This window comes from Chiloscyllium plagiosum, chromosome 33 (assembly GCF_004010195.1).
Source record: "Chiloscyllium plagiosum isolate BGI_BamShark_2017 chromosome 33, ASM401019v2, whole genome shotgun sequence".
NCBI classification, from domain to species: domain Eukaryota; kingdom Metazoa; phylum Chordata; class Chondrichthyes; order Orectolobiformes; family Hemiscylliidae; genus Chiloscyllium; species Chiloscyllium plagiosum.
Genome location: NC_057742.1, coordinates 2,465,133 through 2,479,121, shown reverse-complemented (window position 1 = coordinate 2,479,121; position 13,989 = coordinate 2,465,133). Strand labels below are relative to the sequence as shown.

Below are 13,989 nucleotides of genomic sequence, written 5' to 3'. Positions count from 1 at the left end.
CAAGTCCTTCCTCCCTACCTTTTATCTTAGCCTGCGTGGCACACCCTCCTCATTCCTGAAGAAGGGTTTATGCCCGAAACGTCGATTCTCCTGCTCCTTGATGCTGCCTGACCTGCTGCGCTTTTCCAGCAACACATTTTTCAGCTCTGATCTGCAGTCGTAACTCTCTCCATAAACTGAGCAGATCAGCAAGCCCCACGTCAGATGAGGCATCAACACTATTAGTGGTCCCAGCAGTCAGGTTTAAGCCCTGGAACCTCAGGTGAAGGTCAGTCACAGTGCAGCTTACCCCACTGCCTATACTGATGGAACCTGAACAAAATCCAGCACATAGCAAGCTGATTACTTACATACGGTAACTGATTAAAAGTAGCATGCGTGGGAAAGATTATATTTACTAGTAAATTTCACAGGTTTAGCTCCCAGATTATCTGTCCGTATACAATTAATTTACATTCACAAACAGTATCCACAGAGCTAAATACTTAGCAAGAACACACCTGCACAAGACAAAAGTCAGGATAAGATGAAAGACTGGACTCTGACTAGTGTACAATATAGAGATGTTGACAATACTCCCAGCCAGCCACGTGCAGTTGCATGTAGCAGATTAGAATAGTAGCTGGCTATAGAAATCCCCTGGAAGTGGTGCTGACAGAAATAGGCCGGCTCCAGATGGAGTTACTGACATGCTTGGGTGAACTTCCATCACTCGATATTGGAACAAACAGTTATTTTTAATCAGTCCAGGAACAAAATGTTGTTGATGATGTGGTATTTCTTTTTGAAAAGCACATGACTGGCAGCTGCTTGACCTCCACTACTTCAAAACAGATAAACATGGGGGGGAATGGTGCCTGACCAGCCCTGTTAAAGTCACAACAGAAACAAAAAGCAACAAGCTTGTTGGTAGGATTTGCACTAGAGGGATGCATTTTCTTAATCAACACAAAGCATAAAATCGAGAGAGCAGCAAAGTGTGGTCAATGGTCATATCCTCCAGCTGAAATCAAATGCAGGGATTCCAACTCACCTTTCTTGCTCCAATCCAAGCTCAACATGATCATGGTTTACATCATTCTACACTGATCAGGGACACAATCTGGGCCCTATCTGCTCTGTGGCTTACTGGATGAGCTTTACAAAGTCAAGGCTTGTGAACATCTCAAAAGGTTTTAACATCCGTTGTTTTGGTAAATCAAAATTCTCAATGGCAGTAGAAATACGAAATAGCATACTGCCAATGTGGCCCAGCACAGCACAAAGCTCAACCCTGGTCACCACACCTCACTGATCTCAAAGACAATTTCAGAGAGACAGGAAGACAATCAAATACTAAGGTAAGTGGCCCAAATGAAATCTCTCACAATCATGCTAATGTATTCAATGGTAGTGATGCCAGGGGAGGAGATGGGGAGAACATATCCAACTTTACAAAGATTACAGACAAAACAATTAAAAATAAATAGAAAATCTCAAATACCAAATTTGCCTGGAACAGGGGAACAAGAAAGCAAAGGGACAAAACCCTAGGACAGGATCATTTCCACCCAAAGCTTTAAATGAAGCCATTAGGACATGGAAGATCATCTACAACTAAACACTTTCCAAATAAAAACAAATTGCTGGAAAGACTCAGCAGGTCTGGCACGGCCTGGGGAAAGAAGTCAGAGTTAACATTTTGGTTTGAGTGACTCCTCAGTTCGGATTTCGTATTTCACTCCATAGATACTGCCAGACCTGCTCAACTTTTCCAGGTATTTTTGTTTGATTTATCCGCAGTTCTTTTGACTTTTATTTAAAATTTTCCAAATCTTTACACTTGGCAATTATTCTATTGGATTGGAAAAATGTTTGTTACTCCACTTAAAAAAATGTAAGGGAAATTAGAGACCAGGTTGCCTAACATCTACGGTCCTGTCCTGAGTTTATAATTAAGGACAGTGTACTTGAACACCTTAAAACGTTAGCGAATGCAGGGAGTCACTAGCATTTAAAGAATAGATCATACCTGATGAATCTAATGCCTTAGAACACATGGCCAATAGAAAGGGAGCTTTCATGGTTAGGTCCTGCTAAGAATAATGAGCTTTGGGCCCCTCACCTTAGAATAGATATCTATTTGCTTGGACAGGATACTTTGTACATTTACCAAAGGGATACCTGACCTTCAAGGGTGCTATTAAGTCCCTCAGGCCTGATGCAATTTTAAGAGATCATGACAGATCTGTGACTTGATACTCTTATCTTTCAAAACCTTACTTTGAGTCTACAGAAAGCTATTAAACTGAGGTTTAAAATTTGCAGCCTTTGAATTTGGTTCCTGTTGTGCAGATGGGTGAACTTTCTATTAACAATTACATTGAGATGTTTCCTAATTATAATTGTGAGGTCTCACTAATTTTTAAACTTTTATTCTTATGTCCTACTGCTCCCCTTTAATATGTTGAAAGCTTTGATCAAATCAACCCATTCCTGATCACTTACAATGCATTATAATAGAAATTTGCTTACTCTCTCCTTATAACCTCCCTCCCCTCCTGTTCCTACGTTACCAGTGTACAGACAGTTAAAGTCTAAGGTGACATTAAGTATCTGGATATCCTTCCCATGTAACAAATATCATGTGTAAACCCACAGCTAAGTATGCAACTGGAACAACTGGAATTTTCCAGAGAACTTTTGGCGGCTCGGTTTCATTACAGTAGACCTGCTGTACTTGACAGAACATGTTATAACTAAATTAAACTTCAAGACAGTGTACACCCAGAAACATTCAAGTAACTGCCCCACGCTGCAATCAGTGCACTCTCTCATGCCTGCCTAGGGATGATCTTCTCAGTCATAGCGTTACATGAATCACCACACTATTGAATCACTAGCTCCATAAACTAACTTGCATACATGTAGTGCCTTTAGCAAAGCATCCCCCAAAAAACTTCACAGGAGCATTATCAGATAAGTATTAAGCTGCACAGAATAAGAACAGATGACACCAAAACCCTTGCAATCTGCCTCTGATCAAGTTTATTTTAAAGGAGAAAACATGGGTAGAGAAGCAGAGAAATTTATATAGAATCCTTACAGTGTGGAAACAGGCCCTTCAGCCCAACAAGTCCACACCAACCCTCCAGAGTATCCCACCCAGACCCATTCCCATACCCCACTAGTCAACATTTTACTCCTGACTAATGCACCTAACCTACACATCCCTGAACACTAGGGGCAATTTAGCATGGCCAATTCACCTAACCTGCAAATGTTTGAATTGTGGGAGGAAACCGGAGCACCCGAAGGAAACCCATACAGACACTTGAGAATATGCAAATCCATGCAGACAGTCATCAGAAGCTGGAATCAAACCCAGGTCCCTGGTACTGTGAGGCAGCAGTGCTAACCAGAGTCACCGTGCTGCCTCATTTACTGAGGCAATTCCAGATTTAAGGGCCTTTACAGCTGAAGGCATGACTGCCATGAATGAGGCAATGAAAATGAGGATGTGCAAGAGGTCAAAGTTGAAGGAGGACAGAGTTATAAAGTCTGGAGCTAGCACAGACAGAAAGGGATCAAGGCCTTAGAGAGATCAAAAAACTCAATACATTATCTCATGCACAAAGCACCTTGAGAGAGAGAGACACAGGGCAGTGATTTCCAAGTTTAATTCCCACTTGTGATCCTACAGTGACACTTAAATGGTCACAACCCCTTAATGAGAACTGTGTGTTAGGAAGGCCATGAAAGCAGGGGCCTGTTCGAGTAGGAGCACGGTTGTTATAACTCGCTTAGATTCATTGTTCACATCAGCCATTGTCATCTCAGAGCTTAGGAGTCCAACATTTCAGCTCATGATCCCATTGGTTATCCCAATCCAGCCTTGGGAAGCACTTTCATACAGTGACCAGAACTGGTTGGCTGCACCTCAGCAAGACTGAATGTTTCGAGAATAGGAAGAGGGTCCTTATGAAAGGGATGGTACACAATGTAGTTGCACAGAATTTAGAGATCACCCATCACTCTAATATGGAAAATTTAATGGGAGGTAACTTCCTTAAGAGATGTTACACTAGATGCAGACTTCCTGGATCCACTGAAGCCCACAAGCAATTCTGCAAGATTTCACAAAGACTCCAAAGCAGAAACAAATTAATGGCTGGGGTTGAGAAAGTCAAAGACTGACTCATTGCATTACTAGGATCATTCCAACTTTAAAGGTATCTCACATATTTGAGTATAAATGCTGGAAATGGTTATGATTTCACAAAGTTTAAGATACCCATCAGAACTGACAACACAAGCAGATTAGATGCGTGCTTCATCTCTGACCCTACTTGGAGGTCAAAATATAAGAGGGAAATTGTGCAGTTTAAGTCAGTCAGTTCTTAGCCTCTGCAATCTGACAATGAAGCTTTCTTTGGGTGAGGCAAGGTGCAATTTTTCTTGTGCAACTCAAGCACATTGTTACATAAAAGCACTAACATGATGTAGCATACACAAACAGGCAATTTGTTTCCCCAGTCAATGAAATGTAGGCACAGTGGGGTTTGCCAACAATAACTGCCCATTCTTTACTTCCCCACACAAAAGCAAGTTTCAAGTCAGATAGAGAAGTCTTGGAGAGGAACTTGCAGGAGTGGTGTTCCCATGCATCTGCTGCCCTTGATTTAGGTGGTACAAGTTACAGATTTGTAAAGTGCTATCGAAAGACACTTGGCAATTTACTATAGTGCATCTGGTAGATGGTAAACACGGCTGTTGCAATTCATCGGAAATGAAGGAAGCGAATGGTGGACAAAGTCCCAATCAAGCAGCTATGCCCTGACTGGTGGGAAGCCTCAATAGTGTTGGAGCTGTATATTTCATGCAAGAGGAGACTATTGCATCATGCTGCTGACTCAAGGACAGGTTTCAATGAAACACTGCTGAGTTCCTAACCTCAGAGCTGCTCTTGTTGCCTCAGTAATTATCAAGCTAATCCAGTTCAATTTCTGGTCAACAGTAATGCCCAGGATGTTGATAGTAGGACTCAGTAATCATAATGCCATTGAACACTGAGGAGCAATGGTTAAATATTTTTCTTATTGGAGATGGCCTTGTCTAGCAGTTAAGTGGCATGATTCCCACTGACTGCAGGTTTACTGGGACTCCTTGATACTATTTGACTGAAAATAGTGTCTGGATGTCAAGGCAGTCACTCTAACCTCCCTCTGGAGTTCAATGTTTTACCCATGTTTGGACTAATGCTGCGATTACGTCAGGAGCCAAATGGCCCTGGCAGAACCAAAATTATGCATCAGTTCCTTCACTTTGCTGATGATCAAGATTAGACCAATGAACTGGTTGGATTTGTCCTGCTTTTCACATACAGTATATACCTGGTCAAGTTTTCACATACTGAAGGGCTCATGCCCGAAACGTCGATTCTCCTACTCCTTGGATGCTGCCTGACCTGCTGCACTATTCCAGCAACACATTTTCAGCTCTGATCTCCAGCATCTGCAGTCCTCACTTTCTCCTACAAGTTTTCATATAGTCAGGTATATACCGTTCATAAAAAGCAAGACAAACCCAACACAGCCAACTAGCAGCGCATTGGTCTAATCTTGATCACCACATACAAAAGGCTAGTATATTCAAAAAAGCAAAACATTCCATTATATCTGAACATATTATGTAAAGCATTTAATAAATCTATAAAGAGAAACATTTTCCTCTGACTGGGAATAAAGGGAAAAACCTTAAATTGGAACAAGACTGTTTAGGGAAGTACAACTACACAGAATGGATAGTAAAAATCTGGTCTGAAAGGTTGGCACTGGAAAAGGCACAGGTCAGACAGCATCCGAGGAGCAAGAGAGCTGACGTTTTAGGCATAACCCTTCATCAGGATTGAGCTAAAGGGTATGTTCAAAATGACGACTCTTGCTCCTCAGATGCTGCCTGACCTGCTGTGCCTTTTGCAGCGCCACACTTTATCGACAGACTCTCCAGCAACTGCAGTCCTCACTATCTCCCAGCAGAAATCTGGAAACAGATCTATTAAGCTTCTCAGGTGATCAGTAAGTTCCTTTCTTTTTAAAAAATTGAAATTTGATAAGATGAGGCAAGGATATAACGAAGCTTAGGTTTGACTTCCTGCACTTGGCTACTGAATTACCGATGTGAAAGCTAATCCAATGGTACCGTACAAAATTGAGCTGAGCACAGGGGTAGCCTAAAAAATGCTCCACTATCACCCAGTGGACAGCAGCTCTGGTTTAGGCAAAGTTTAGAACTCTGAGTCAGTTATGGTTTAATGGTTACATACTTAAATCAGTTCGAGGATCATGGAATCTAGTCCATGATCTAGGACAAACAGGCAGAAAACTAGCCACCAGGATACATGAACACCAACTAGCCACAAAAAGACATGACCCTCTCTCACTAGTATCCTCACATACGGATGAGGAAGGACACTACTTTGACTGGGACAATACATTCATCCTAGGACAAGCCAAGCAGACACGCACGAGAATTCCTAGAAGCATGGCATTCCAACCGGAACTCTATCAACAAACACATCGAATTAGACCCCATCTACCACCCCCCTGAGAAAAGGAACAGGAAGTGACTTCATAGGAAATGGCATCACCAACCCAAAGAAACAAACAAATAGAAAGTAGGAATTTTCAGCATTGCTTCGCATGAGGTCCACTGAAGATGTTATCTAGTAAGGTAACGAAACGTCTGGAAATGAACTTTCAGCTCAGCGAGCAAACCTACATCCAAAACCTCAACCTGAGCTCCAAATCTTCTCAAAACTCGCTAATCTAGTCCCATTCAAAAGACTTAAGCATTTAATCCAGGTTGATATTCCTAGTATAGAGCACTGAGGAAGAATTGTGACAGTTATCTTCCTGCTGAGACGTTAAACTTGAGAAAACATTGCCTTCTCACATGGACACAGAGGGATTCCATGGCACTGTGGTACCCTGGCTCACATTCAGCCCTCAATCAACACCATTAGTAAAACTAAATTGGGATTTATTGCTTTTTCATGAACTGTACAGAGTACAGACTGGCTGCCATGATTCTCTCTCCGCACCTCAGTCACTGATTTAGCTGATTTTTTTCTCTCATCGGTTCAGCATTGCCACATGTGCCTTACCAAGGTCTCTAGTCAACCAACAGAGTTTCCCATTCTGCCTCACTATACATTTGAAATCCTTTGCAAAGATTAAACAGATACCTGTTTAAACTCAATGGTAATAATTTCCTCCACTTTGGCAACATCTTACATTTATCACCTTCAATGTAGTAAAACATTCCTAGGCATTTCACACCTCACATTCACCCCTGATCTTCAGTAAAGCTGCTGTTTCCATTCATAGCTTGCAGAGCAGCTGTCGGAAGTTACATTGGAATTTGGTGTTTGTCATGTTGCTTAATGGGTTCAGTATAGAAACAACTTGTGTTTATATATTTATAGCTCTCTAACCTTGTACAGCACTTGAATAAGTAAACAAACAGACCACTGGGGGAGATGGCCAAAGTCAGACCCCTCATTGACTGCCCAGTGGGAAAGAGGGAAACAGAGTGATTAAGGGAGAAAGCAAGGTGCACACACCTGAAGCCACTGCACCCCACTGGGCAGAATCAAACTTGCATGAACTATGAACTAAATCAAGGCCCCACCTGAACTCATGCCCAAAAAATTAGATGGCACTCTTTGAAACAATGATGCAGTTATTCCCACTGCCCTGGTCAATATTTGTCATCTTAAGCTTGACAAGAATGGATAATCTAGTCAACATCAAGCTGTTTGCGGGAGCTGGCTGTGTATATTGGCTGCCATGGTTCTTAAATTACAACAATGACTACACTTAAAAAGGTACATTAATGGCAACAGAGTCCTTTAAGATGCCCAATGGCTATCAAAGCTGCTAAGTAAATGCGCTATTTTTAAAATTAAGTGAACTAGATATTGATGGTGAACAAAGTAAGGGAAAATTGAGAGACTGAATTATTCCATGATCCATAAAGAAAAAGTGAAAGAGGAGATTTAACAGAACACAGTAGGGCCTGCAGTTTCAGTTCCTTTCTTCTCCAATTTGCTTTCCCTTTCTCGTGGGGAAGGAAATTTCTTCATTAGCAATGGTCACAGCAGAAATTAAGGAGAATCAACGTTTCGGGCATAAGCCCTTCTTATGCACGAAATGTCAATTCTCCTGCTCTTTGGATGCTGTCTGACCTGCTTTTCCAGCAACACATTTTTCAGCTCTGATCGCCAGCATCTACAGTCCTCACTTTCTCCACAGCAGAAATTAAAACAGGAACATATCATATTGTGAATTTCAAGCACAGGCATGTCACAGCCTAAAGTAGCAGTGCTTTAGATTGAAGCCCTGGGCATGAAACATCTACCCCAAGACTGAGCTGCACAAGGATCTATTTTAAAAGGACTGACGCTTGGAAAAAAATATGATCGAACTTTAGATCATACCTGGTCAGAATATATAGATTTCAGTAACATAGTTAGGAAACTTGGCTGAAGTTACCAAAGCAAGAGGGATGTTTAATCAATATCACAACTGATACAGACAGTAATCTTTCGCTCTTGCCTTAACTGTATTGTTGTTTTATGACCTAAAGAGCATTTCCTAATATGAATCCCTCTTCCTAGCTTCACCGCCCCCACCCCCTCAAACATTCAGTGCTCTCAAAACAAAATAAAAAAAATACAACTGATAATTTGCTCACTCTCACCAACTTCCAAATATCACATGCCTTGTTCTCAAATGGTCCCTTATGGTGGTTTGATCCCACTGGGACATGTGATGGGCATCTGTTACACCAGTGACAGCGGCTGCAATCCATAATCCATCCGTTCATGCAACTCTAGAAATACTTGCAATCTAAAAGGAGCACAGATGATTCTAAAAAGTCAAAACTTTAAAGAAAACTTTCCAGATATTCTTCCAGGGCAGGTGAGACTTGAACCCTGCCTTCTGACCTAGATACAAGGATACTAACACTGCACCACAAGACCCACCACAGACAATTCTATCCCAGGTCAGATCTACCAGATCATCATCAATGGAAATACTACTGTTTGATGCACCTGATAGTTTTGATTATCCCCAGTGCTTGCAATCTATACTGTCTTGTGGTTGTGAACTGCAAGTTTTAATTAATTATCATTCCTAACTCACCACTTTTCTCTCTCTCAAACTCTGCAATATTCCTAAAACCTTAAGAGGCCTCCACAGTCTTATAATTCTAGCCTCTTGTACATCGCCTCAGTTCACATTGATACTTGGGGCCTGTATAGGTCTCAATAAACTTGTCCCAAAAAAAACCCTCTTGACATTTTTTATAGACCCCTTCAAGCCTATCTTCCATCAAGCTTTTGTCCCAACATCTCTGACAGTTGGAGTCAAATTTGGGTTGTCAGCATCCTGTTGATGTTAACAGTCCTTGAGCTGTCATACTATTAGAACAGGCAACATATAAACGCCAACCATTGAGAGTCCATAGACAAAGGATTATGCCTTAATAGGTTAAGGACATAATTCTCAGATTCTAAATAAAACGTTTAAGGCAGAGAGAGATGTTGAGAATGGAAGGTGATACACAAATGCTGGAGTAACTCAACATATCTGGTACTTTTGGGGAAAAAGTGTTAGCATGGAATCCAGTGTGACCCTTCTTCAGAATGATAGAGTTGGTTGAGAAAGGTAATATAGTTATTATTTCTTATAACCTCAGTCTGCAAAGCCTCAAAGACCATAGTCCCCATTTGTGTCCGAGCACATGGGAACAAATGAGCTCCTGTTGTAAAGTTTAGAACTTTTAGGCAGCCTATTGAATTGGGACAATGAAAATCAAGTTTAAGTTGCAGGATGATAACATTCATGTTATCACTTTTGTGATGAATTTTATATTTGATTCAGTTTGGGTTATCTACCATTCTGCAGATACTAAGAGCAGCCATTTTAGCCAAGCTCTACCTTTTAAACTGAGCATTACCTCATCACTGATGTTTACTTCCTTTTAACGAGCAATGTTGTGAAACTAAATCAAACTTAAGTTAAAGGTGGTGCATTGTTTCACAATGATAGAGATTAAATGCTTCACGTCAAGTTGTAACCTAACAGATGAGGCAAAATTCTGATTTAACAGGAAAGCACGTGTAGATTACATCTGTACATAAGAGGGTGGAGTTTCTATCTTGGGCAGTTATTTTGTTTCTAAGGGTCACCGGACCCGAAACGTTAACTTTGATTTCTCTTCATAGATGCTACCAGACCTGCTCAGCTTTTCCAACAGCTTCTGTTTTTGTTTCTGATTTACAGCATCCGTATTTATTTCGCCTTTTTAGCTGTTTGCTACTTGAAAACAAGACAATGCAGTTTTAAGATATCCGGGTCAGCACTCGAGTTAAATGGTGATGTTCACTAGGTTTAAAATACCTCCTTGGTCAACTCGCTACTTAATGGCAATCCCACTGCTCCCAAGTTCTCCTCGACCTGCTCAGAGGAACCGTTGTCTCTGTTCCCACTCTCCGGATCGGTCACCTCGTTCACCCCACTCGGGTTGTCCAACGGCAGGCTGGGCTGCGGGGCGGCCACCGAGCTGTCCGCCTCCCGGCTGCCACCGCCGCTGCTGCTGTGCACCAGCCAGGCGCTGAGTTCGGTGCTGGGCACCAGCAGCCGGTCCAAGCCCCTCACGTCGTTCAGCAGCCTCCTGGACGTGAAGTAGTAGTCCAGGTCCACGCTCTTCGGGTGAAGGTCGTAGCCGTCCAGCGTGTTCCTCCAGTTGTGGAACTGAGTCTGGGTATAAGCCGAGCTCTGGCCCAAGATAATTTCGCGGAAAGGGGGCAGCTGAGCATTCAGATAAGAGTCAATGTCCACCCGGACCCCCATCAGACTCAGGAGGATAGTGAACTGGATAAGACCCTCTGTGAAATACTTCTTCAGGGGGAGCATCTTCCCTTCCAATAATTACAGTCAAATTGTTTTTAAAAGTAGCAGGCGGGGGAGGTGAAATCTACAGATCCCCGGCTAACGGACTCTTCTCTCCGTCCGACTTTCAAATTAAAAAAAAACAAAGAAAAACACTAGTTTAAAAAAACGTATGGCAAGTCCCAGCCCTTTTGACCCGCGCCGGGTCTGTTTTGTGAAGGGAATCACTTCCTCCTTCGTCGGGCGCTAACGTTAACGCAGTCTCCTGCTCATTCCTCTTCCTGGTCCAAAGCCCCCCCCGAGCCTTTCCCTCTGGATCCAGGCTCCGGTTTGGTTAGGCCCCACGCGGTCGGCAGGTTCTTTCTTACAGACGCCCCAAGCGGTGGCCGCCGGTCAACTCCATGTGCGGGGTTTTATCTGTTTGTTGTGACTGGACTGGGCCGCTCCACTTCAACTTGTGACGGGAAGAAGAGCAACAGCAGCAACAACACCACTTCCGCATCCGGACCACCCGCCCGCCTCCTGGTGGACAGCTCCTCTAACCAATCCCACGGCGCATGTCAACGGACTGGGTGCCGCCTTTCTGGTACCAGCCAATCGGCGCCGGGCAGGAGGGCGTGGCCTGTTGCTATGCGGCAAGGATGGCCTAGGCTCCCGGGAGCCGGCGGCTTCGAGCGTGGGGCGGCTTCGAATGTTATTTTTTTGTCTCCTTTGTTTGATCGATGAAGGTTGGGCCGCACTTCAAGCGTTTGTTGAGTGAATTAACGGTTGTTTGGTCGTGGGAAGCGTCGCAGTTGGCGGCGGGGCTGGAGTTTAACGGTTGCTTTGCCCCTCCCCCTCACCCCCCTGCCCCGTGACACCATGACTTGCAGATTTTTTTCCGCTCCAGGGGTGGGACGGAGCGAGGCGCATGACCATGGGCTCCGCGAAGCTGAGGACCGAGCAGCTGCTATGTGACCTGAGGTGTTGGGTAGGAAGGTGGCCATGTTGGAGAGGGGAAACAGCCTGTTTACTTTCAGTTCCTGGATTCTGCACAGAATTGCAAGGTTAATCACTGACACTGCTGTTCTGAGCAGGCACAGATTCTGATACGGTGAAGTGAAACGTGATACTGAAGATCTGTAAGAAAAGCAGAAATTGCTGGAAAAACTCAGCAAGTCTGGCAGCATCTATAGAGAGAGAAACTGTCAGAACTGATACCTTTAGCCTCTAGAAATCTATCTTAAACTACCACCTGATGAAGGAGCGACGATCTGAAAGCTAGTGTGCTTCCAATTAAACCTGTTGGACTATAACCTGGTGTTGTGTGAATTTTAACTTTGTACACCCAGTCCAACACCGGCATCTCCAAATCATATCTTAAACATATTCTGGCATGACTCGTAAATTTGCAGATGACCCCAAAATAGGAGGTGTAGTGGACAGTGAAGAAGGTTATCTCCTAATACAATGGGACCATGATCAGATGGGCTGAGGAGAGACAGATGGAGTAAAATTTAGATAAATGTTAGGTGTTGCTTTTTGGTAAGGCAAACTAGTGCAGGACTTACTCATTTAATGGTAAGGTCCTGGGGACTATTGCTAAATAAAGCAACCTTGGGGTACAGGTTCATATTTTCTTGAAAGTGGAGTCACAGGTAGTGAAGAAGGCATTTGGTATGCTTGCCCTTATAGGTGAGTGCTGGAAAAGCACAGCAGGTCAGGCAGCATCTGAGGAGTAGGAGAGTCAATGGCAACATTCTTGGTGAAAGGCTCATGCCCAAAATGTTGACTCGCCTGCTCCTCGGATGCTGCTTGACCTGCTGTGCTTTTCCAGCACTAGCCTTTTTGACTTTGAGGATTGTAGATGCTGGAGAGTCACTTTCTGCTTTATTGGGAGTGCATTGAGCATAGGAGTTAAGGTATCATGTTGCAACTGTAGAGGACATTAGTTAGGCCACTTTTAGAATACTGCGTTCAATTCTGGGTCCTCTTGCTATAGGAAAGATGTTATTAAACTTGAAAGGGTTCAGAAAAGATTTACAATGGTGTTGCCAGAGTTGCAGGGTTTGAGTGATAAGGAGAGGATGAAAAGGCAGGGGGCTTTCTTCCCTGAAGCATCAGAGTCTAAGGAGTCACCTTGTAGAGATTTATAAAATCATGAGGGAATGGATAGAATCAATAGCCAACATCTTTTTTTTTCCCAGGGTAGGGGAGTCCAAAACTAAAGGGTAAAGTTTTAAGGTGAACAGGAAAAGATTTAAAAGGCACCTGAGGGGCAACACTCTTATGTAAAGGATAGTATGCGTGTGGAATAAGCTGCCAGAGGAACTGGTGGAGGCCTGTACAATTACAACATTTAAAAGGCATCTGGAATGGTACATAAATAGGAAGGGTTTGGAGGGATATGGGCCAAATGCTGGCAAATGGGACGAGATTCATTTAGAATATCTGATCAGCATAGACGAGTTGGACTGAAGGATCTGTTTCTCTGCTATACAAATCTTATGACTCTGTGGTCTTATCTAGGGGCCCTGTACAGCTACAGTAAGACATTTATAATCCTGTATAATATCCCATGTACAATGAAGACCAACATACCATTTGTCTTTCTAACTCATTGTGGCACTTGCACACTTGCTTTCAATGCCTGGTGTACAATGACACCCAGGTCCCTTTGGACATCACTCCTTCCCAACCAGTCACCACTGACTCTGTCATTCTGTTTTTCTATTAATTCAAATATACCCCATCCACTTGTTTTTCATTATCTATTCTGGATCATGTTCTCAAAAGAATTCCACTACGTTTGTCAAATGTGATTTCCCTTTCATAAATTCATATAGACCTTGGGTAAACCCACTGGCATTTCCTAAGTCTTCTGTTATCACATCCTACATGATGAATTCCAGCATTTCTGTACTATTGGTGTGAGACCAATCAGCAATTTTCTATTATTTCCTCCCTCTGTTTTTAAATAATAATTATATTTTTCACCCTCCAGACTGACAGGTCATTTACAGAATTTCAGAAGCTGACAACCAACACATCCACTATCTCCATAGCCACC

At 42.9% G+C, this 13,989-nt stretch overlaps 1 protein-coding gene across 2 annotated transcripts in view; it reads right to left on the bottom strand.

Annotated features, from left to right (window-relative positions):
* nfe2l1b (nuclear factor, erythroid 2-like 1b) overlaps positions 1–11,690 on the bottom strand; it is a 44,265-nt gene extending 32,575 nt beyond the window's left edge. For both annotated transcript variants that reach the window (XM_043674754.1, XM_043674755.1), the window contains exon 1: positions 10,449–11,690. In XM_043674754.1, coding sequence (XP_043530689.1) covers positions 10,449–10,964 — 516 coding nt within the window. In that variant the 5' untranslated portion in view covers positions 10,965–11,690. The remainder of the gene's footprint in view (positions 1–10,448) is intronic.
* Between the last annotated feature and the right edge of the window lie 2,299 nt (positions 11,691–13,989).